The 26,387-nt window shown below is 40.3% G+C and overlaps 1 protein-coding gene across 1 annotated transcript in view; it reads right to left on the minus strand.

The window, feature by feature from the left end:
* Positions 1–13,181, minus strand: part of LOC124285945 (slit homolog 2 protein-like) — a 91,698-nt gene extending 78,517 nt beyond the window's left edge. Inside the window, exon 1 of the mRNA XM_046722234.1 lies at positions 12,928–13,181. Coding sequence (XP_046578190.1) covers positions 12,928–13,082 — 155 coding nt within the window. The 5' untranslated portion in view covers positions 13,083–13,181. The remainder of the gene's footprint in view (positions 1–12,927) is intronic.
* Positions 13,182–26,387: the final 13,206 nt, after the last annotated feature.

Raw genomic sequence — 26,387 nt, forward strand, 5'->3', positions numbered from 1 at the left:
AAGATACCATGCCGCAGTGAAGAGGCACTAAAGAGTACTAGTTGTTAGTTGTAGGCAGATGAGAGGAGTAGGCACTTGAGAGTTGTAGGCAGTTAAGTGGAGAAGGCAGTGGTGAATGGTAGCTGTCAATGAAAGTATATCTGGTTTCTACAACAGAAACCATATATTAATTGTTTCACCACACTCGGCAATTTCCCGTCTATATGACCGTGATCTGTAAATAATTGAGTTTGAACCACACAATCCAGTGATTGACAACATGAGCATCTATCTACGCAACAGGTCTACCATTACAAGGACAAGCCAAGACAGCAACACTGACCAACCTATCAAGTTCGTCACCAATGGGTTAATGAGAAAAGGTCTAATCGACTAGTAACTTAACCAAATTAAACATATGTGACAGTTTCGTAATGTTTACAATGAGGGTTTGCAGTGCACATATGCCTCCGGGTTCTAACTGGGCTTATTACTACTCAACAAATGAAGATGTTCTGGTGCCGCTGTTTTCTAGAAGTGTATCGTTGGAGAGGATCACAGCACACGGACTTTCAGTAATGTCGTTCAATTACCGTCTACTGCAGTCTGATAAACAGTGTTAATTTCTTTCACTTCCCGATTACCAAAACCAAACAAAGGCCGACCTACTCACATTAACCGTTGATTGTCTGACAATTTAGACGCCCTGTACTGGTATAGAAACAAAGTAAGCACCATCAATGATACTGCACTTAGAGTGGTCCACGAAAACAATTAACATGATTGAGTGTGGGCAGCTGTTTCACGCCCCTTTAAGCAATGTTCCAGCAATAGGGTAGGGAATACCAGAAATGGGGTCTGCTAGTGGTTAAAGCATTCGCTCGAAGGCCCGGGTTCAATCCCCCACACAAGCACAATTTGGGAAACCCATTTCTGGTGTTTCCCATACGGATACCGGCGTAGAACTCACTCACTCAGTGACTCTTGAAATGAGCTTCAAGAACTTGACCCTTGTATTTACTGGTACCCGGGTCTCTGGCATGACAAATGTAAGCTAATACCACTAGGCGACTCCACATTCCACAGACAGTTCGCGACCGCCTCCGTGGTGTAGTGGTTAGAGCGTCCGCCCGGAGAGTGGAAGGTCGCGGGTTCGATCCCCCACCGCGTCATACCAAAAGACGTTAAAATATGGTACTTGTTGGTCCCTGCCTGGCGCTCGGCATTAATGGGTACAACAAGGACTGTTCGGCTTGGAGTCAGTATAATGTGTGTGAGTGGGGTATTCATGCTTCACTGCGGCATGGTATCTCAGTGGGCTAGCACTAGAAAATCAGCTTCAGTGTGGGCTAGTACAAGCAGCCGCACACACACATACACACGCATGCACGTCGTCATATGAGCGAAATATTCTCAATCACGACGTTAAACCCAATTTCACCTCACCTCACCTCACAGACAGTTCGCATGTTAAGTATGGTGTGCCCACATGTCAAAGGCTTCAAACGGAAATGTTTAAACACAAGTTCTCATAGATCTATAATATATTATTACTAACATGCTGACTGACAGTACCTGTCAGCCATAAATCGCTGAATCATAATGCTTAAAATTCCCTATTTTTCGAGAACACCTGGCATCACCACTATTTGATATTGATTCCTCAACATGCTCATGACGTCCACGCGACTCCGCTTTCAAAGATTTTTTTATGATTATGGAATGAATTTGGCCCCTCATATTTATGTGATGTTCTTGGCGATTTAATTAATATAAATCAACTCGATCCGCGACGGTAACCCTGGCTTGAATAACAGGTGTGGCGTTGTAAACTTCATTGAACCACAAAGCGAAAAAGACATAACGCTGCATTACGTCGTCCTTCGGTTATAAAATAACACAGGTGCGAGTCCACTGTTGCTAATGTGTAAGTACGGTTCTAATGTAGTGGTTGTCACTTAAAAATATGGTAAATGATAAATGTTTTAGTGGTGCCTGTACAACACCTGGGTATAAGGTAACTCTTGGCGGTTGGCATACATCAGATGGAAGCATTAGTTGTTGGTAGTAACTAAAAGTACAGCGCAGGTGCCCGTTATGTGATCGATGGTGGTTCGAAAGACCGACGCAATCAGGCTTTTATTTCGGAAACCGCTTTATAATCTGCTGGGACAGATGCTTATAAGTCATTTATTTTTTAATACAAATGTTTCCAGAATGAACAATAAACAAACTGCGTTCCATGTGAAATATTCAATTATTGTTTTAGTTAGAGTGAGTGAGTGAGTTGACGTTTACGCAACCTTTAGCATTATTCCAGCAATATCACGGCGGGGGGACACCAGAAATGGAGATTTGCTTCACAATACCAATGGACTTTACGTGTCTTCAGGCTTAATATAATCAATATACGGCGGGGACACCTTCGGCGTAACGAGCGAACGCTTTAACCAATGGGCTACTCCACCGCCCTTGTTATAGTTAAAAGCCAACATTTTCAGAATAACCAAAACTCTTTGTATACAGTGGTATGTCGCTATGAATCTTTAATAGGAAATCGTAATAGGAAACAGTTGAGGCGGTTTCAATGGTCCCTTATATATCCAGATATTGATGTACCTTAAGCTAAAGTTAACTTCCAGATTTGGAGCATACATTATGACTGACTGACTGACTGAGTTTGGTTTTACGCCGCTTTTACGCTTTTAGCAATATTCCAGCAATATCACGGCGGGGGACACCAGAAATGGGCATACATTATGACTTACATGTATGTGCATAAAGAAACATGAAGGGGCGCACAGTACGTGTCCATGGGATCCCTACCTTTTACCTAAATATCCTACCCTAAAATTTCACATATAGATATTATCAATGAGGATTCCAAAGATGAAATATGAGGTGTTTTGACAGATGTGAATTTTTTTCTGAGATTGCAAACATTCAAGGTACTTAGCTTTTAGAATCCACGTGGTATCAGCTCCACTTAGTTATAAACTTATGTGAATAAAGTAAACCCTTCCTTAATTGTGTTGATCCTTACTACTGTTATTCTATATGAATGGTGGTACACTTTGATAAATCCAGCAATATCTCTCTCTTGTTTATGGAGATTTGGAATCAATACCAAAGAGGACTTTACGTGTCTTCAGGCTTAATAGTCAAGTTAAAAGATCATCGTGCTGGTGCATGGCTTCGTCAGTTTACACTCTGTCCTTATAACAAGCCTTCTTTCACGATGATTGGCCGTATGTAAGAAATAAATCTTCCTTTCTATAACATAGACACCATTGGAGTCGAGAAATATGTTTAGGCGACAGTCCTCTAACTATATGGGTGTATCAATCACTAAAACGAAAATAATTCACCTCGTTTAGTGTCACCATAAGGAACGTTTGCTCAGCCAAAAAAAATGTCTTCCACAGTTAACACACTAGATCATACGTGGAATTATTGGATATGTTAGTCATACCAGATCATTTTTAAAATCATGTTTATAAAATAATTACTGTAGTGATACGGCATTGTCAGTTGGAACAACTACAAACCAGCCAGCCAGACTATGAGCAATATCCGAACAAAGGATATATAAACCATAAAACTGCAGAAAGAATACCCTCATGTTGTTTTTTATTGCAACGTGAAGAAAATAATGCTGAATGTTTTCAAGTAAAGTTTCAGCAAGGCTGGACATTTTCATTATCTCTCAACGACTTTCCGTCGACATCCTTACAAATTTCACGAAATTGTCCGATCTGAAAGCTCTGACTTCATGCATATGCCTATGGACAGCAACGTATGGAATAACATAAACAACGACACGGACCCATATTACGTCGAGACGCCATGTCCCACACTGCAGGAAGAAGCCCTGGAACAACGTCTCTGATTCGAAGTCTGCCAGGTCTATTAGTTCACCAATTAAATTACTGGAAAAACGACATCACCGAACTGCGTCCTTAACATTTATATACAACGTAGGAGAGTGCGTGACCATGGTGGGTATCACTGCAGGATTGAGTGAGTGAGTTATGTTTTACGCCGCACTCAGCAATATTCCAGCTATATGGCGGCGGTCATTGAGTCTGGGCCAGACAATCCAGTGATCAATTGGTATACGATGACATATGTCAACCAAGTCAGCAAGCCTAACCATCCGATCTCGTCAGTCGCCTCTAACGACAAGCATGGGTTACTGAACACCAATTCTAATCCGGATCTTCACGGGTACTCACTGCATGTGGATACATGTGTACACCTTCTGTACAGCGAAAACGGCACTTAAGGTACTTTAGTGGCCCTTTACTGGACGATTACCGATTTCTAACTGGTTAATTTATAAAGTCTTACTTGACAAGGGCATGAGGACAACGTCTCTATTAGGTAAAGAAGCTATCCATAGATCATGTCTACTGTGTCATCTGTCAACTTCAAGAAACAATTCAAACAATAGTTACGCGTGCCCAATGAACCTGTGCGTTTACTAAAACTCTTCCTGTAGCGACAAATAAGGTTCAGATTATTTTCACTGACTTTAATACTCGATGGCTGAGTACATGGTGTTGGGTTACTCCCTTGGTAATATTCACAGTCTGTTTGTGCTGACTGCGTCCCTGTAGCGTGTTGATGAGGCGCAAGGAAGGGAGACTATTTGTGTTGGGCGAAAAAAAATCGGCTAAGTCTCATAACCTTTTCAAACATGTACACAAAGAACTTAGTTAAGCACCCCTGACATATCTCACGATTGAATGAGCCCTGATCTTAACCCCTTGGAGCATATCTGGGACATGATTGGTCGTCGTATGCAACAAAGGGATCCTCCTGGACAGATCCTGGCCCAATTGGATGCTACTTTACACGAGGAATGGCGTAGACTGCCCTTTCAGAGGATCAGGAGGTTGGCGGGGGTATGAGGAGGAGAGTGCTGGCCATACAGTCACATGGAGGTTACACTCGGTATTGGCCTTGAATCGTGTAAGACGCAAAATGACATTTTGAATGTTCACATTCACCAATAAATTTAAAATTAAACATTCCATGGCCATACTTGTACAGACGTGGTTTTGTGTGAAAATGTGTGGGTTTTTTTGTAAATGAGCAATTATCATTATAAAATCAACATGGATTCCAATCATTTTGTCGTTTTTATGAGTCAAAGGATCATACGGGTCAGACAAAAAGAATGTCTATCGTGGTCATGTTTTATGTACGTGTTGAAAACCTACCTTTGCAAAAAATACAGGTGTGCTTAATTACGTTCTTTGTGTATATATTGTATAAAACAGCGTCTCATAACCTTTTCAAACATATATACTACTTGGTTAATGTTGGGCATGAAATGTCCTGTTATAGTTGTCATTAGGAAGTGAAACTCATTTCATTCTCAAAGAACTATGAATATGATATACCTGAGGAGAAATTAGCACATTCTATAAACACAACGAACTCACCCTAACAACCACAGGGGCTTGTAACGCTAAAAACTGCCATCAAGGCATATACTGTTACTGACGGGGTCTTAGTACTATATAAAAGGATCCTTTTATATAGTACTAAGACCCCGTGTTGTAATGTTACAACAGCCAGGAATATATGATTTCCTATCACGAACAACCTTCAAACTTAACAAGGTGACCATCTCACTCACCAAATTTAGGGCTTCGTATGTTTAAACTTTTGGGAGAATATTGTGTAACCTTTTCCTAATTTTTATCAAAAATGGCTGCCTGGCGGCCATGTTGAAACCCCCAATGTTGCTGCCGTGTAGAACCAAAGTAAACACGCAAAAGTATGAGCTGCATCCATCAAGATTTAGCAACCCAGATGTTTAACATTTTTTGGATGACGACGGACAGATTAAAACTTCAAAAGTGCAGACCGATGAATATTTCATGTCCAAGTATATAATGGTGCTTAATTTTAACCGGTTTACATAACAGAACTAAATTTGTGATCGGAACGTCCAATCGCAGTTGACAGGACCTTGCAGTTGACTTAGAAAAGAAAATGTGTAACTTTGATTGAAAGTGATACATCATGTTAAGCAAGCTTTCAAATAGAAATACTGACAGAATGCACTAACTGCTTTCAGATTCTATCAGACTAAATACATTGAAGTTCCCGTTGTCTGGAAAAGTGACTGGTGTGTTCTTATGAATAATAGACGCGCTCCACAGCTGTACATGCAAACTCAATAAAGTCTTCTGTATACTAGGGTAACGCTTGAAGTAACCACTTGATATTCGAGTTATATACCCTAACAAGATGGGAGGTGGGGTAGCCTAGTGGTTAAAGCGTTTGCTCGTTACGCTGAAGACCCTGGTTCGATTCCCCATATGGGCACAATGTGTGACCATTTCTGGTGTCCCCCGCCCTAATATTGCTGGAATATTGCTAAAATCGGCGTAAAACTAAACTAACTCACCTAGCAACTATTTCATCCCCAGATTCAAGAGGTTGTTACAAGACGGCAATGGTCAGGTAGGGAATTATACACCGGCTGGTGTTCACGAACTGTTGAGTTCTACTTGCAACCTTGTTGTCGTGGGTTCGAATCCAGGTTCGCCCGGTAATTCCACAATAACTTCTCGGGAAAGAGAATATTCCAAGATACTAGACTACAGTAGCCTCTCCTGTCTTTTTGAGGCCATTATTTTCAAAGTTGACAAGCATTTAGAATCCTTTTCACCTTGTAAAAACTTGTTTTTGAGTTCTGGCAGTTAACACAGATTTAAGAGTGACGTTGAGATATCGATATAAAGCTGTCCAGTTTAAAGTCCTAACTGCCTCAGTGATTTTTAATTACTCGAATCAATCAGTACAACAACAAAGGGAGTGTCGTCAGCACAGCCGTCATCTAATGCATGCCGAAATAGAAATGTGTTTCGGATTTGTTCGGGGGCGAGTTGTCTTATGTGCCGCAATTCGCTATGCAGAGTTGCGTCCTTCGTCATGTCAGAAACGTGTTATCGTGGGTTATCGTTTAGTTTAGTGGTTAAAGCGTTCGCTCGTCACGCCAAAGAACCGGATTTGATTCCCCACATGGGTACAATGTGTGAAGCCCATTTCTGGTGTCCCCAGCAGTGATATTGCTGAAAATATTGCTAAACTAAAACTAAACTCACTCATACCTTAGAAGACATCTGGTACGAATATACACTCAAACACCGTTGTAACGGATGTATGGGTACCTCGAAGTAAAACCTTGTACCCTGCCTGTTCTTAATTTAGTTACCGTTTTCGGTTGAGTCGAACATAGGATAACATGAAGTAGGCCTATTCACACAGGTCCATCAACACCGACACAATGAGCGAATTTGAGCGAATGAATGCTGTCTAAATTCAAACGTTATCGCGGCTTTTGCAGATAAATCAGTCTGGACCAGCCAAGCAAGTATTCTAAAACAATAGCAATTATCAGCGTAATCGAACACGATCTGTTAAGTAAAAATCAACAACGGGGATCTATTATCACATTGATCCCCAAGGGATGAAGCTTAATTGTCAATACCGTAATTTAGAGGACCACCAAAGCCACACTGCATCCATTCATGATTCACCAGCGAAATTGTTGTCACTTCAAAATTGCTCCGAACAGAGCCCTTACGTAAACTGACGTTGCAACCTACGCTTTATAAACGTGTATAAGAAACATATGACGGTATTATGACGTCACCATGCTCGTATATCCATCTTGATTGTTTCATCTGGTGGAAACTCACTTGGGAAAACACACAACCTCCCCAGCCCAAATGCCATGTAATCAGAATGATGTGCCACGGACGCGCAGAAGGTCATATGCATCGATTTCTCTGCTTATCATATTTAGTAGATTTGCTGCTGAAAGACCACATCAAAGTACCATTTGTCGAGGTGGTCTTGCCCGCCATAAACCTTATCCCCAATCAGTGCAATCAGGTATCTGGGTGGGAGCATTCCCTTACAGTCGATTGGACAACAGCAACAGCGCGTTTATGCTTATGTACTTACACTTAACAACGTGTGATCGGTGTACCTAACAATGAGATGAAATGAAATATAGCTTCACAAACAAAATGCCTTGTTCGCCAAGAGCTGCATATAATTCGGACGCATAATCACGACGGTGCCCGATTGTGCCATAAAATGGATTCTACTTAACACGACGCTGTCATATGGAGATGTTCGCATGAATTGAAACCTGACCACCAATCTTCAAAGGGGCTGTGTATATGTATCATTAAGGTTGAATGTGGTTAATGTGTGTACACTGTAATTATTGTTTTAAAGAAACAGTGTATCATTACAGTCAGTACGCGGCTATTGCCCTGTCAAAAGCAAGGACATGATCACAGCATATTCAATGATGAGATTGGGACGGTGAGGTAGTCCAGTGGTTAAAGCGTTCGCTCGTCACGCCGAAGACCACTATACCAATATAGGGAATCGAACCAGGATCTTCGGTGTGACGAGCGAACGCTTTAACCACTAGGCTACCCCACCGCCCCCTGTTGATAAACAATCCGACCCTGACCACCTGATCGAAATAGTCACGGCGGTGGGGTAGCGGATGGTTAAAACATCATCTCGTCCCACTGAAGGCACGGGTTCGATTCCACACGTTTACAAAATGTGAGAAGCGCGTTATTTCTGGTGTCGTGACTCATTGTCTGCTTCAGTAGTGCTAAAAGCGGCTTAAATCTCAACTCACCTATTCCAATTAGTTTCCACTCACAACAAAATATAACCCGTGAAGGTCCGGGTTAGAATATTGGTCTTCAGTAACCCATGCTTGTTGTAAGAGGCGAATAACGAGATCGGATGGTCAGGCTCGCTGACTTGGTTGACACATGTCATCGGTTCCCAATTGCGCAGATCGATGCTCATGCTGTTGATCACTGGATTGTCTGGGTCAGACTCGATTTTTACAGACTGCCGCCATATAGCTGGAATATTGCTGAGTGCGGCGTAAAGCTAAACTACCTCACTCACTCACAACAAAATATAGATAATCTGTGACCAAGTCCAGCCTATGTCAAAACACACTAACAATTCATAAAACAATCATTAATAAAGGAAAAGAAGTATAATACTCTTTTTCTTACAGTAGCGTACTATTCGGGGAAAATACCTAAAGCAAACTAGTTCACGTTCACAATCTCTTCTGAATGTCAAATACTGGTATTGATACTGATTTGGAAAAATCTCGATTTTTTGTTGTTCATCAACAGCTCGCGTAACATTTCGGTAACAACATAGAGCACCCAAATTATTCGAATGACGTATTAAACTATGCGTTCCAACCGTGCATTTGTTTTGAAGCAAAGTATTTCTTTAAAAAAAGCATGGAAGTATTTATTTGACCCTTATTACAAAGGTTTGTTCGATTCCCCACATGGGTACAATGTGTGAAGCCCATCTCTGGTGTCCCCCACCGTGATATTGCTGGAATATTGCGAACAGTGGCGTAAAACCATACTCACTCACTCACAAAAGTTTGTATGTCAGTGGATACATATGTTCCGCTGGTTGCGAGTTCGAATCTTAGAGTCTCATCGACTTTAAGTGTTGTTGGTATGTTAGAGTCACATGTACCTTTGCATTTCAGTTTCACGACAACGGTACGTTATTCGAACTGCGTCGCCTTGGACGTGTTCCTAAAAGTAAAGGGCGGTGTGATTCCCCAAATGGGTACAATGTGTGAAGACCATTTTGGGTGTCCACCGCCGTGATATTGTTGGAATATTGCTTAAAGCGGCGTAAAACAACACTCACTCACCCCGTAAAGTAAAATTGGTGCGTGAATGTTAATAGAGCTCTTGCAGCCTGCAGATTCAAACGCCTACTTACTCGCTCCTATACCGATAGAAAGTTGTAAAATACAATCACGACAGTGACAAATCGTTTTAAGACATCCAACGTCATATACTACCATAAAGAAGTATTTAAAGTATGGGAGAATCGGGGGTCGATATAATCCCCTCACAATACAGTACGCTTCCAATACAACCAGGGGTGGGGTGGGGTAGCCTAGTGGTTAAAGCGTTCGCTCGTCACGCCGGAGGCACGGATTCGATTCCCCACATGGGTACATTGTATGAAACCCATTTCTGGTGTAACCCGCAGTGATATTGCTGGAATATTGCTAAAAGCGGCGTAAAGCCCAACTCACTCCTTACTCACTCACTCGAAGACATCAATTCTCGGCAAAGGTAGGCTTGCCCTTTTACAAGAAAATGTATTTAACCCTCTACCAAAAGATGCTTTTTCACATAGGAAGTGCTCGCCACTGGTGTGGATTGGTCTGGATCATCCCTATGCATGTATCCACAAACAAGTGTGTTTTCAACAGTTACGTTGACAGACGTTATATATGAACGCTGGCAAGCGTTGATTCTGAAGCCTACTTAAAACGCGTTTCTACAGGAGTAACAGCTGGCACTCCTCATCGTAATCATAGATACTGTTATGGCCTAACACATCATGTATGTGTTGCTTTGGACGGATATAGTGTTGAATTTATATATATAGAGATATATATTTTTCAAAGATATTTTCATTCACAAGTAACATACACAGCAATTAGACGTCACCGTCAAAACGGTCGCACCGAAGACCTGAATCCATAATAAGAAAGCCCATTTTATTTGTTTTATTTTTCTTGCCTTTGATCGTTGACAGGTTTTTATAATTTACCATTGTAAACTTACCATTTATAATTTACCATTTGTATAACAATCAATTGTTCTCGTCACGATATGGCTGAAATATTGCCGATGTGCCGATAAATTGTAACGCATTCACTCTTGCCTTTGATACAAGTGCGCCAGCTTATTGACATCACCCTTGTAAGTATTACTGGGATTGCGAACGGGAATATTGCTAAAACTGGTGTCAAGCTCAACTCACTCACGAACACGACGCTGTATGCTGTGCCCCTGTGCCTCATCACAAAGCGACAATAAGTCTGAATGAAACCTGATATTCAGTGATCCATTCATAGTGAGTGAGTGAGAATGATTTTTTGCCGCTTTTAACAATATTCAAGCACGGCGGGGAACACCAGAAATGGGCTTCACACATTGTACACATGTGGGGAATCGAACCCGGGTCTTCAGCGTGACGAGCGGACGCTTTCAATAACCATTAGGGATCCATTCATAGAACTTCAGTAACTACACGTATTTTGCCTTCTACGCCTAGTGAAATCTCTTTCCACGGATAATTACCAGGCTATTCTCTGGCATTGACGTGTAACGTTTATATATAGGCCTATATATATAATATAATATAATTTTATAATATTCTTTATCTGTCCATACATCCATAACCCCAATGAAACGTATAAACCTTTAAAGGCAAAACGTTGTGAATATGGATATATATCCTCCCAAATGAATGACGTGGCTGCATGAGTTAATGAGTGAGTGAGTGAGCTTAGTTTTACGCCGCACTCAGCAATATTCCAGCTATATGGTGGCGGTCTGTAAATAATCGAGTCTGGACCAGACAATACACTGATCAACAGCATGAGCATCGACCTGCGCAATTGGGAACAGATGACATGTGTCAACCAAGCCAGCGAGCCTGACCGCCCGATCCCGTCAGTCGCCTCTTACGACAAGCATGGGTTACTGAAGGTTCATTCTAACCCGGACCGCATGAGTTAATGAAAATATATACTGCATGTTGAATGATTATGTTCACCCTCCTCTTCAGATTAATAAGAACCTAAACTTTAGAAGACAGGTGTATACAGGTGTTGTTGTTTTTTTACCTGTACGGGAGTCTACTTATTGGCTCCACAGCGTTCCTTTCCTTAGGCGCTGTTCACATTTGATGGCAAAATTGTAAGGATTTCTTCGCCCACTGAGATTAAATATTTTATTCAAACAAATCGCTGATATGTAATAGGTCACACTGGGTGTTATAAATCGAGATATCGCACGGATTAAGTACACCCCAAGTTAATCAATAACACATACTATACAGCAGAATGATCAGTAGGAAAGATAACGATTAAAGTATTGATTAATCCCCAATGTTTCAAACATTTATCTTCAATACTGAGATCTGTGTTCGTCAACATGACGTAGTTTCGTTTACAAACATATGAAATCGGTCACACTCTCAGGTTCAGTGGGTATATGCTCGGGATATCACAGGGTGGACAGTGTTGGTCGTATCCAACTAAACTATAACCGGCAAATTCCGTATACACCACTGTGTGAGGCTGGCTAAACATATAGGAAACGGTTACTCGATGGTGATGTAGATCAATGTAAGGTGGCTAAACATAGGAAACGGTTACTCGATGGTGATGTCGATCTGCTTGATACAACGTTGGTTGTATCCAACTAAACTACCCGGCAAATTAAGCATATACCAATGTTTGAGGGTTCTGTAAAATAATACAATCTGGAAATGGTAACACGATGGTGATGTAGATCTACTATATACGGGGATCAAAACTTGTGTTTTTTGGACCATCAGTGTTCACAAAGCTCTCGTAAGCCTAAGATCTCGTAACTTTTCTCGTAGCATCCGTACCTCCTATATTGTATCATTGACTTACGATAGTCGTAGCGCTACGAGGGATTTGCAAAATGGGCCCAGGCTCTTTTCAGTAAAGTAACGTTTTGGTAACATTTGTAATGTTTCAGTCAAATCCAGTTTTGAATGTCTACATTCTTTTGCCTGACAGCTCAGTAAGCAGTTCGTTACGGACAAGTTGTTTATGTGAAATGGCTGGTTCCTCTTGACTTTTAATAGTCTCGGACAAACAGGCTAGTGCCCGCGCCAATCCCTTGAGCATATTAACACAGAGTCGATTCAAATCTTGCTCTCATCATGAATGGTAACATCGGGGTGTAATTATCAGTGAAATAGCCCTAGAGCATCAATGTGAGGGATACACCCACAGCACAAAGTATTCTGCAACGTAATTACCAAGAGAAAAATGCTACTTACAGTTTCGTGATGTTGACTGATAAGTTGTTAGGAATTTCCGTAATATTCTCCCCTTTGCAAGTGACACTTTCCGCATTATCAGCCACTAGCCAACAAAATGTTTCCTCTGCAATGCTCAGTCTCAGCAGTTCAAACAGAAGAAACAGGCCCAACATGATGATATTCACGCCTCCTCTGTAATTACCACCAAACAGTAACTTTCATTATCTTCCTGCCATGTACAGTTCTAAGGATTTATACCACAGATGATAGAATGAAATATCCCATTCATAAACGGGGGTTTTCCATCGGCGAGCAGCTCGAGACTGACTGTGGTACGACTCTTGAGGACTCACTTCATACTGTTCAACCCCTGGAAGAAAAATGGATTCGTTCAAGAATGATCCGTTTCTGGCTTTCGACAATGACAGTTGTAGATCCACGACAGAAGTAGGTATTAACAGATTAATGGCTTGTCGGTGCTTTTCATGTGATTAATTTCACCAAAATATGGTTTGACGTGTGAATCTTACACAGACAAATCCAAACAGACAATTTCGGCAAAAGTTTTGATTTGTTGTATTATTGTAATACAATGTAATAAAACTAGCAATATGACATGACATATAACATATATCCTCACCTTAGACAGATACGAAATATTTAACCATGGACGTTTATTCCATCCCGATTTCCACACAAACCGCGAATGAGGGATTTGTGACCATTCAAACGATAGGACTGGCTCGTGTCACGCTAAGAGTGAATGAATGTCGTCTGCTAGAGAATGTATGCCGGGTCACATGACCGATACCGATGCTACGCATGCGTAGGACTTATTACTATAAACTTCCGGATGCAGAGAAATTGAAAGAATACCTGATGCTGTAAATTTTGTCTGGCTACCTTTGTCGGTCGATGTTGACACAAAATGAATTACTATGTGACATGTGTTATTTTGGTTTATTTTCTCCAAATATTAGTGCATTTTGTGCAGGGACATGCTCGTTTTGTTTGTCCACGACCACAAAGCCCGCGATCTGACATTTATGAACAGGTAGGTTGTGCACATGTATGATGCATGCGTATTGTTAAAATTGATCATTTATAAATGAAAACTCGTATGAAATTAGCATGTGCTGTAATTATACTTCTGTTGATGTGTTATTAAAATAATCTGCTTATCACATCAGCAATTTGGAGTGATAATATTTAATGATTAAACGTCGTGCATTAATATATAAATAATAAAGAATATAAGCGGTATAGCCTATGTATGCGATAAAAGCGTCATTTGTACATTTATCTTGTCCTTTTTGTCTTCGGTTTCAAGGGTAATATTATGTTGAAAATTTATGTTTCAAAAATGTAAAAAAGTAAAAATAATACGCAGAGCCTTCTATTATGATGTGTTTACTCAGCATCATTATTGAAAGATCCCCCATGTATAAAGGGTGTCAAACATTATCATATGCCTCCAACCATCTAAAGGTGTGAGTAGGTTGATAATGTGATAAACAACTGAAGACGGTTCATTCCTGTGTCTCAGAAATTGGGTACTGTTATGAAATGGGGAAAGTGGGCAAAATGATCTAAACAGACCTAGTGTTGTAACCCATGTGTGTGCAATGAATTACTGATTACAGGTAACAGTCATTATAGGTGTAGAATGGGTATAGGGGTGCATGACCAGGTGGTCCAGTTGTGGCAGGTGCCACAGTTTGCAGTGCAGAGTTATTTCCCTTTGGCAAATTCCTTCGCCAAGAATAGGATACGTGGTTTGTGAGGTGAGGTGAGGTGAAATTGGGTTTAACGTTGTGCTTGAGAATATTTCGCTCATATGGCGACGTGCATGCGTGTGTATGTGTATGTGCGGCTGCTTGTACTAGCCCAGACTGAAGCTGGTTTTACAGTACTAGCCCACTGAGATACCATGCCGCAGTGAAGCATGAATACCCCACTCAGACACATTATACTGACTCCGAGCCGGCCAGTCCTTGTTGTACCCATTAATGCCGAGCGCCAGGCAGGGACCAACAAGTACCATATTTTAACGTCTTTTAGTATGACGCGGTCGGGGATCGAACCCGCGACCTTCCGCTCTCGGGCGGACGCTCTAACCACTACACCACGGAGGCCAATCCAAAAGAAAATGTAACTTGTCGGTCACGTGGTTTGTGAAGTCCCAGCCTGAATATCAGGTTTCACAAAGTGTAAAACTCCGAAGACCACTTTAACATCAGACATCATGGTAATGTGACACACACTGATTTAACTGAAGTACTGTTCATTGTAGCATTTGCAATGACTCTCTCACCCAAATCTATAGACATAGCCAGTTTGGACACAAGAAGATTTGGGTTAAAATTGGTCTTCAGCAACCCATGCTTTTGAAAAGATGGGACTAACTGGATAAGGTGGTCAGGCTCTATGACATGTTTGATCATGTCATCGTATCCTAACTGTGTAGATCAATGCTCATGACGTCAGTCACTGGATTGTCTGGTCCAGACTCAATTATTTACAGGCTGCCATCATATGGCTGGAATATTGCTCAGACAGTATTAAACAACAAACAAAATTGGCCAGTTTGGGTTTAGTCATTTGAACATATGTTTACCAGGCATGATATATATTATTGTCAATCTGACAGTAGTGTATTCCTTTATTGCACAGATAATGTGTAACTTTGAAACATAATTTTCTCTGTCAAAGTCAGATTTATATGATAAGGTGCAGGGCTCCAGATAATTTTCAGTATCAGGAGATGCATTACTCCTTATTTTTAATTATAGGAGTACTGGAAAAACTTTTAGAGTACTGAATTGAATTTAATGGAGTATGTGATCTTGTGTTTTGTTTCTATGCACCATGACATTGCTACTATTGTGTAAACAGGTAAAAAACAATAAAACAATACTTTTTAAGATAAATACTTCTGTAAATGATTCTACGACCATACACCACTGCTGTGGTGCGTATCTGCTACTGTTTCTATATTATTTCCTACCGTATCGTGCATATTTTTTATCCATACATACACCGATACGGCCCTTGTCTGGAGCCCTGAGGTGCATCGGTTGGTCAGTTAACAAGGTTAATGATTACCCAGTGTATGCAGAGACATTGTATTTGCTGGACAAGAATCACATCTTAGTCCGTCTCCTAGACTTCAGACAATATATTCCGGAAGGACACCAAATCAGTTTTAGATTGCTTTAGGTCATGAAACTATTCTAGGTTCCTTTAAGATTTTATATATTTTTTGTTTGTAGATATACATTGTTTTGATAAGTTAATATTTCTGGTACTAAATGTCAGCCTAACAACACCTATACCAAATGTGAATACCATATAACCTTGACTGGAAATATGAACCAATGAAATAAGAACAAATTGTGATAACATTTGTTGGAAAATGAGTGAGTGAGTGAGCATTGCCTGACGCTACTTTTAGCAATATTCCAGCTATATCAAAATTATCATGGTGGGGGACACCTGAAATGGGCTTCACATATTGTGACCTTGTTGGGAATCGAACCCGGATCTTTGGTGTGATGTGTGAACGCTTTAACCACTAGGCTACCACTAGCCAGTTCTGTCAGTTGCCAATGCTGTTATCATCAAGCAGACATCCAGCTGTATCACACATGTTATTAAAAGTAAACCACCTTTTATGAAAATTGTCTTGTTTCCATATCCTAGTGCGTCTAAATACAGTTCAAAATGTTCAAGTGAGGTTATAGCATGGTAGTTATCTAATATATGAGCTACAATCTGGAGCATGATGTTAGACCCCATTTCCCCTGATCTCTAAACTTTGATTTCAGCAATGTCATCCAAATTTTAAACATGGCTGTCATGTTGGCCATATTGAAAACATTCTATGAGCTGTCCTAGCCTGTCAACTGGGCCTGTCATTATCTGATGTTCACCAGATGTCCAACCATCCATTTAAAAGCACTGAACATAAAAACTCCTTCTAGCTTACAGAGTATCTCATTGTCAAGTTTTGATTTGTTGTATTATTGTAATACAATGTAATAAAACTAGCAATATGACATGACATATAACATATATCCTCACCTTAGACAGATACGAAATATTTAACCATGGACGTTTATTCCATCCCGATTTCCACACAAACCGCGAATGAGGGATTTGTGACCATTCAAACGATAGGACTGGCTCGTGTCACGCTAAGAGTGAATGAATGTCGTCTGCTAGAGAATGTATGCCGGGTCACATGACCGATACCGATGCTACGCATGCGTAGGACTTATTACTATAAACTTCCGGATGCAGAGAAATTGAAAGAATACCTGATGCTGTAAATTTTGTCTGGCTACCTTTGTCGGTCGATGTTGACACAAAATGAATTACTATGTGACATGTGTTATTTTGGTTTATTTTCTCCAAATATTAGTGCATTTTGTGCAGGGACATGCTCTCGTTTTGTTTGTCCACGACCACAAAGCCCGCGATCTGACATTTATGAACAGGTAGGTTGTGCACATGTATGATGCATGCGTATTGTTAAAGTTGATCATTTATAAATGAAAACTCGTATGAAATTAGCATGTGCTGTAATTATACTTCTGTTGATGTGTTATTAAAATAATCTGCTTATCACATCAGCAATTTGGAGTGATAATATTTAATGATTAAACGTCGTGCATTAATATATAAATAATAAAGAATATAAGCGGTATAGCCTATGTATGCGATAAAAGCGTCATTTGTACATTTATCTTGTCCTTTTTGTCTTCGGTTTCAAGGGTAATATTATGTTGAAAATTTATGTTTCAAAAATGTAAAAAAGTAAAAATAATACGCAGAGCCTTCTATTATGATGTGTTTACTCAGCATCATTATTGAAAGATCCCCCATGTATAAAGGGTGTCAAACATTATCATATGCCTCCAACCATCTAAAGGTGTGAGTAGGTTGATAATGTGATAAACAACTGAAGACGGTTCATTCCTGTGTCTCAGAAATTGGGTACTGTTATGAAATGGGGAAAGTGGGCAAAATGATCTAAACAGACCTAGTGTTGTAACCCATGTGTGTGCAATGAATTACTGATTACAGGTAACAGTCATTATAGGTGTAGAATGGGTATAGGGGTGCATGACCAGGTGGTCCAGTTGTGGCAGGTGCCACAGTTTGCAGTGCAGAGTTATTTCCCTTTGGCAAATTCCTTCGCCAAGAATAGGATACGTGGTTTGTGAGGTGAGGTGAGGTGAAATTGGGTTTAACGTTGTGCTTGAGAATATTTCGCTCATATGGCGACGTGCATGCGTGTGTATGTGTATGTGCGGCTGCTTGTACTAGCCCAGACTGAAGCTGGTTTTACAGTACTAGCCCACTGAGATACCATGCCGCAGTGAAGCATGAATACCCCACTCAGACACATTATACTGACTCGAGCGCCAGTCCTTGTTGTACCCATTAATGCCGAAGCCAGGCAGGGACCAACAAGCACCATATTTTAACGCTCTTTTAGTATGACGCTGTCGGGGATCGAACCCGCGACCTTCCGGCTTCTGGTAGGGACGCTCTAACCACTACACCACGGAGGCCAATCCAAAAGAAAATGTAACTTGTCGGTCACGTGGTTTGTGAAGTCCCAGCCTGAATATCAGGTTTCACAAAGTGTAAAACTCCGAAGACCACTTTAACATCAGACATCATGGTAATGTGACACACACTGATTTAACTGAAGTACTGTTCATTGTAGCATTTGCAATGACTCTCTCACCCAAATCTATAGACATAGCCAGTTTGGACACAAGAAGATTTGGGTTAAAATTGGTCTTCAGCAACCCATGCTTTTGAAAAGATGGGACTAACTGGATAAGGTGGTCAGGCTCTATGACATGTTTGATCATGTCATCGTATCCTAACTGTGTAGATCAATGCTCATGATGTCAGTCACTGGATTGTCTGGTCCAGACTCAATTATTTACAGGCTGCCATCATATGGCTGGAATATTGCTCAGACAGTATTAAACAACAAACAAAATTGGCCAGTTTGGGTTTAGTCATTTGAACATATGTTTACCAGGCATGATATATATTATTGTCAATCTGACAGTAGTGTATTCCTTTATTGCACAGATAATGTGTAACTTTGAAACATAATTTTTCTCTGTCAAAGTCAGATTTATATGATAAGGTGCAGGGCTCCAGATAATTTTTCAGTATCAGGAGTACGTACTCCTTATTTTTTAATTATAGGAGTACTGGAAAAACTTTTAGAGTACTGAATTGAATTTAATGGAGTATGTGATCTTGTGTTTTGTTTCTATGCACCATGACATTGCTACTATTGTGTAAACAGGTAAAAAACAATAAAACAATACTTTTTAAGATAAATACTTCTGTAAATGATTCTACGACCATACACCACTGCTGTGGTGCGTATCTGCTACTGTTTCTATATTATTTCCTACCGTATCGTGCATATTTTTTATCCATACATACACCGATACGGCCCTTGTCTGGAGCCCTGAGGTGCATCGGTTGGTCAGTTAACAAGGTTAATGATTACCCAGTGTATGCAGAGACATTGTATTTGCTGGACAAGAATCACATCTTAGTCCGTCTCCTAGACTTCAGACAATATATTCCGAAAGGACACCAAATCAGTTTTAGATTGCTTTAGGTCATGAAACTATTCTAGGTTCCTTTAAGATTTTATATATTTTTTGTTTGTAGATATACATTGTTTTGATAAGTTAATATTTCTGGTACTAAATGTCAGCCTAACAACACCTATACCAAATGTGAATACCATATAACCTTGACTGGAAATATGAACCAATGAAATAAGAACAAATTGTGATAACATTTGTTGGAAAATGAGTGAGTGAGTGAGCATTGCTTGACGCTACTTTTAGCAATATTCCAGCTATATCAAAATTATCATGGTGGGGGACACCTGAAATGGGCTTCACACATTGTGACCTTGTTGGGAATCGAACCCGGATCTTTGGTGTGATGTGTGAACGCTTTAACCACTAGGCTACCACTAGCCAGTTCTGTCAGTTGCCAATGCTGTTATCATCAAGCAGACATCCAGCTGTATCACACATGTTATTAAAAGTAAACCACCTTTTATGAAAATTGTCTTGTTTCCATATCCTAGTGCGTCTAAATACAGTTCAAAATGTTCAAGTGAGGTTATAGCATGGTAGTTATCTAATATATGAGCTACAATCTGGAGCATGATGTTAGACCCCATTTCCCCTGATCTCTAAACTTTGATTTCAGCAATGTCATCCAAATTTTAAACATGGCTGTCATGTTGGCCATATTGAAAACATTCTATGAGCTGTCCTAGCCTGTCAACTGGGCCTGTCATTATCTGATGTTCACCAGATGTCCAACCATCCATTTAAAAGCACTGAACATAAAAACTCCTTCTAGCTTACAGAGTATCTCATTGTCATAATTCTACAATGCCTTCATGTCTCTGGCTATTTCATGCACCTGTCGTTTTGAAAAAATGAAAAGTAGCAATCACCACAGTAAATTTAGTAAGTGATATCAGCTTTTTGTCCATGTTACAGGAAAAAGTTTAAAGAAAAGTTTTAACAAAAACTGGTTTGTAAAAAAGGTAATTTTTAACCCATGGTAACTGAACATCAAGTTACAATTTGTGCTGTAGATTAACTGATAGATAATTATATTACTGAAAGTGTCCCTGTGTGTATCCGTTTCAAACACCCAGACATTAATTGATTCATCAGCCTTAGCTGGAAATATCATTCCAGCTCTCTTTTTTATATGTTCTATGCACGAAAATGCAATTTTCCAGTTACAATGGCTACTTGGATTGCAGAAGAAAGGTTACGCTTCAGACAATGTTTATTGCTCACGCTTTTTTCTCGTAACTATTATGAAATGTGAATAAGAACTTGGTTGTAATGTGGACAAAAACACGTCTGTAAAGTTGGTAGGATCAGCACAAGTTATATAGGATTATTCCTTGGTTATCAGGGGGTGGTGGGGTAGCCTAGTAGTTGAAGTGTTCGCTTGTCACACAGAAGACCTTGGTTTGATTCCTCACAATTGGTGAAGCCCATTTCTGGTGTTCCCCATTGTGATACTGCTTGAATATTGCTAATAGTGGTGGAAAACCTTACTTGCTCTCTCACTCACTCATTCCTTGGATATCATCCAGTTTGTGTGTCTTAACTGAATGCATAGTATCAACACCCATCATTGTTAGGATCAACACCTGTTTTTCAGAATCTACACCTGATTGTTAGGATTAATACCTGATTGTTAGGATGTAAACCTGATTGTTAGGATCAATACCTGATTGTTAGGATCAATACCTGATTGTTGGGGTCAACTGCTGATTGTTAGGATCAATACCTGATTGTTAGGATCAACACCTGATTATTAGGATTAACACCTGAATATCAGGATTAACACCTGATTGTAAGGATCAACACCTGATTGATCATCATGTATTTAGGATCAACACATAATTGTTTGGATCATCAGCTGTCTTAGGATCATCAGCTGTCTTAGGATCACCACCTGATTGTTAGGACCGGTTCCTGAGTATTGGATCAATACGTGATTATTAGAATCAACATTTGATTGTAGGTCTACACTTGATCGTTCGTATGAACACCAAATCATTCATGAACACACAGCATACTGCTGATACACATCTACATATGTCGTGATGCATACTGTACGTATGTTACTTGTTAGCAGCTTGTTACCGGCTATCTTTCCTCATCAGACTGACCAGCTGTGATAGATCTAGTGGAGCACTCTGGGGGCGGTGGGGTAGCCTAGTGGTTAAAGCGTTGGCTTGTCATGCGAAGATCCGGGTTCAATTCACCACATAGGCACAATTGTGTGAAGCCCATTTCAGATTTCCCCTGCCGTGATATTTCTGGAATATTGCTAAAAGCAGCGTAAAACCTTACTCACTCACTTATAATTTCAAATTGTGCTAATGTAGACTTTGCTAACATGCTGAAAATATGTATGATTTGGAAAAAAGTAGTACATGTATTACCAAACATATTGTCATGCTTATACTGGTAATACTGCATGTCTGTTGCTCACAATTGTGTGAAGACCATTTTAGGTGTCCCCTGCCGTGATATTGCTGGAATATTGCTAAAAGCAGCGTGAAGCAATACTCACTCACTCCCTCCCTCCCTCCCTCTCTCACTCACTCACAATGCACTCACTTACTCACTCACTCACTCACTCACTGCACTCTGTGTTTCAGTGGCCTACGAAGCAGTTAGACGGACCGTGTGGACTGGGCGACGTTATTGACTTTGAAACAGAGTATACAGAGGTGGAGCCTGGCCCCTTCACAGTTGTCTTTGAAGAAACAGTGTTCACTAAAGGTAACTTCAAAATAGAAATGTGTGATAATTTATTGTGAATCCTTTCCAAGCTGTTGTGTGTGTCTTTCATTTCAAATCCTGTTTGTTTCCGGAAGGGTCGGGACAAGTGAAGACAAAATTATGTATTATAAATATGATATTAAAAAAAATCGAATAAATTAATTCAATGTTGCATTAAATCGACTCTCGTGCCCTCTGTCCGAACATTATTTCAAGCGAACTCCATAGAGTTATGTTCCTTGGAGCGCTCTTTACGAATATCATATGCACAACTTGTGATTGAAACCAGTTTGGCAAACACTGACAACACCATGTGCAACGGTTTTAGATCATTCTATGTATGTCAACTGTTCTCTGTTTGGAAGCTGTTCACCTCGAAGTTTCAATTATCGATTTCAGGCAAGTCATAAGGGATAATAAGTGCATATGCCCCAATACATATAATAAAGGCCAAAATATTGTCGAAAATATTTGACATTGTGCCTTTAAATAAAAAGACAAAACACACAAAAAATATGATCCTCTTTCAAAAGACAAAGTATATGAATTAGAGTTACCTCCCCTTAGTGAGCTTTAGTCATCCGTAACGAACTTGAGTTTTGCTAAGTGCTCAAGTTCTTATTGGAGCCCAAATTTATTTAATCATATCTTTATTATGGCTGTTGAACAAGAAGAACAGCTCAACACACATTAGCATGTACTGTGTGTCAGTGAAAAGATGATAATAAGGACAGTTCTATGGCACTGAACTCCATGACACATGGGCATGCTCAAAGATGAACAATTGTAAGTGATTAGGAAACGAATGGGAATTAGGCCAGATTTAGGAAGGAGCACATCTGAGGTGAAGGGCAAGGGAGTAGCACAGCAGCAGTGTTTGAAGGATCTGGTACTGGCGCTGAAACGGTTACCCGGGTACTAGAGTACAAGGCAGGTAGGAGCACTACACAAGTAGTAAAATATTACTTGAGTACTCGTCCAAGAAGAAATATCTCCCCTTTTACTCAATGTTTAGTCGTGTGGGTCCAAACATGGCAGAGCAATCACGAGTTGTATTTAAACTTGTGTGGTTTATTTATACCAGTAGATCATGCAATTACTGGGTGGTCGGGTAGCCTAGTGGTTAAAGTGTTCACTCGTTACGCCGAAGACCCGAATTCGATTACTCACATGTGTACAATGTGTGAAGCCCATTTTTGGTGTCCACCGCCGTGATATTGCTGGAATATTGCTAAAAGCGGTGTAAAACTAAACTCACTCACTCACTCACTCACTCACTCACTCACTCACTCATGCAATTACTGATCAGTTTTAGAATAAATCACAACATAGCAATTACTGATCAGTGTTGATTACAACAGGAGACGTGGTTCATTGTTTATTTCGTATTCAATGGGCTTCAGATATAAGGTACGCATAACACAAGAACAATTGAGTTGTCAGATGGGATCATTATGTTTTAAAAGAACACACCTCAATAGCCTGAAATTTGTACCTGAAACAAAGACGTAATTACTGTTCAAAACACGAGAAAAACGCATTTCAGAGCTTCTAATTTACAAAATTATTGGGGGTGGGGGTGGGTGGGGTGTGGGCATCTCGGCTCACCCGCTTTGCAGTCTCGAGGATGAGTACTCAAGTACTCGCGAGTAGTTAAAGGCGAGTACTCGAGTACTTTCGATTACTACCCATTTCAACCCTATCTGTCACCAAATGTCTTCAAAGTGTAGGGAGGTAAAGAGAGCAGGACTTTGGCAGCTATTTATTAGAGACTATGAGAAAACTGTGATGGTATTTTGGTTTGCTGGTAGATACCACCACTTTAGAGGGTTGATGCTGCGTGATCATTGGCCACCTAAAACCCAAAGACTTTAAACAATGGTGCTTGTTGCTACCCTGCCTGGCGCTAGGCATTAAGGAGATAAACCAGGATCTGGTCAGTACACAGTCAGTATACTGTGTGGGGTATCCATGTTATAAGTACCGTATTAGGCTAGCATGTTACAACCAAGTAAGTAAGTCCAGGCTAGCACAAGTGCACACCCACACTCATGCATGTTGCTCTATAAGTTCAATGTTCTTGAATGGGACTACCTCCTGGTGATTGCTGCAGTGGCCTTGTTTCATCTAAACTATTGAATGTTTTACAGCATGAAATTTCATTGATTGAGAACTGTGTCATTTTAATTACAGGATTTGCTCTGTAAATGTAAAATATACATAATCAACACTAAGGTTATACGGACCCTCACGAACATGGTAAGTGGAAGTTGTACGTGCATGGAATGAGGTGAAATAAGAATTTCACGGATGTCACTGTAATCTAGCAGTCCATGGATAATGAGGCGGTAATCAGTTTTGTGATTGTTGATAATATGTGAAATTGGTGCTATCGCGTTTGGAGTGAAAAACGTACCCTCACCAACATGGTATGCGGAAGTTGTACGCACATGGAAGGGGGTAAAATAAACAAGCCAGTTTGTTGACATGTGATCGTCCAACTACAATACACATGATATTTAGTGAAACAAACTATATTATCCATTTTCTGTCAATTACACTTCATCTCAAGGCATGAGTAGACACAATATGATTGTGAATTCTTTGATTAATGCGGATCGAAGTTGTAATTATCGGTAACTGCCAGTTTGCTGCGATTAGGATCCCATTGCGGGTGGTCGCTTTATGTACGAAACATACCATTTTGACACTGATTTTAAGGGTCAAGTTAGGGGGTCGGCTGATCCATGGGCTTATCTACGGTGATATACGGTAACTGAAACTGGGATGAAACTTGTTTCTCTCACTTCCAGATGGCCTCATATTTGCTCATGATACATATCCCCCATTCAAAATGGACCCTTCTCCCTTGTTTGGTTGTAAAAATTGTGAAAATCAATCTGTTATTTTAACTAAGCATGACAACAATTGGATTACCTGTGTTAGTGATTTGTTAGTTGATGCAGTCATCTTGGAACAACTGTTTCACGATTTCAGGTGTCATCATACATCTGGATATCAAAATATCAGTGACCGCCTCCGTGGTGTAGTGGTTAGAGCGTCCGCCCAGAGAGCGGAAGGTCGCGGGTTCGATCCCCGACCGCGTCATACCAAAAGACGTTAAAATATGGTACTTGTTGGTCCCTGCCTGGCGCTCGGCATTAATGGGTACAATAAGGACTGGTCGGCTCGGAGTCAGTATAATGTGTCTAAGTGGGATATTCATGCTTCACTGCGACATGGTGGGCTAGCACTATAAAACCAGCTCAGTGGGCTAGCACTATAAAACCAGCTTAAGTCTGGGCTAGTACAAGCAGCCGCACATACACATACACTCGCATGCACGTCGTCATATGAGCGAAATATTCTCAAGCACGGCGTTAAACCCAATTTCACCTCACCTCACCTAAAAATATCAGTATACATTTATTATAATTTTTGTTGTCATAAAGTTTTGAATATCAGTAATACAGTAATCATTGTCTGGCCCAGAAATATTGACCTATATTACAGTCACCATTTTAAGGACAATGTGAAGGCATCAAGAGTTCAATGCTTATTCATCTATTGTAACATATTTACCATCAAATTTCAGACTTGCATGGGTAATTGAACTACTTTATAACTATTCACAAATTAATAAATATTATTAACAGAAATGTCAGTACCCTATAACACTTGAGTCAGCTTTTCATTCAGTGACACGCCGATCTGCATGAATATCTTGATCATGTTGGTATGACTATTAAAATTGTATATTTGATACTTCCATCATTTGACATTATCACGGTTATCACATGATACTATGATCATTGTCTGGGACCTGTGAAGATAGGTTAGAATTGGTCTTCAGCGAGACCATGCTTATGAGAGGTGACTAACGGGATTGAGTGGTCAGGCTCTCTCGATTATTTACAGACTGAAACCCACTTCACCCCACCCTCACCAGCCATACAGCTGGAATATTGTTTAGTGCCCGCGTGGTGTTACAAAACAAGCAAGCAAAACCATCATTATCTGTATACATCCATACTGGAGGATCACTGAAAATATCGCCTGCTAACGGCAAGTGAAATTCAAAGCATACAGCAA

This window comes from Haliotis rubra, unplaced genomic scaffold, assembly GCF_003918875.1.
Source record: "Haliotis rubra isolate DU_JTF1 unplaced genomic scaffold, ASM391887v1 Scf371, whole genome shotgun sequence".
Taxonomy (NCBI): domain Eukaryota; kingdom Metazoa; phylum Mollusca; class Gastropoda; order Lepetellida; family Haliotidae; genus Haliotis; species Haliotis rubra.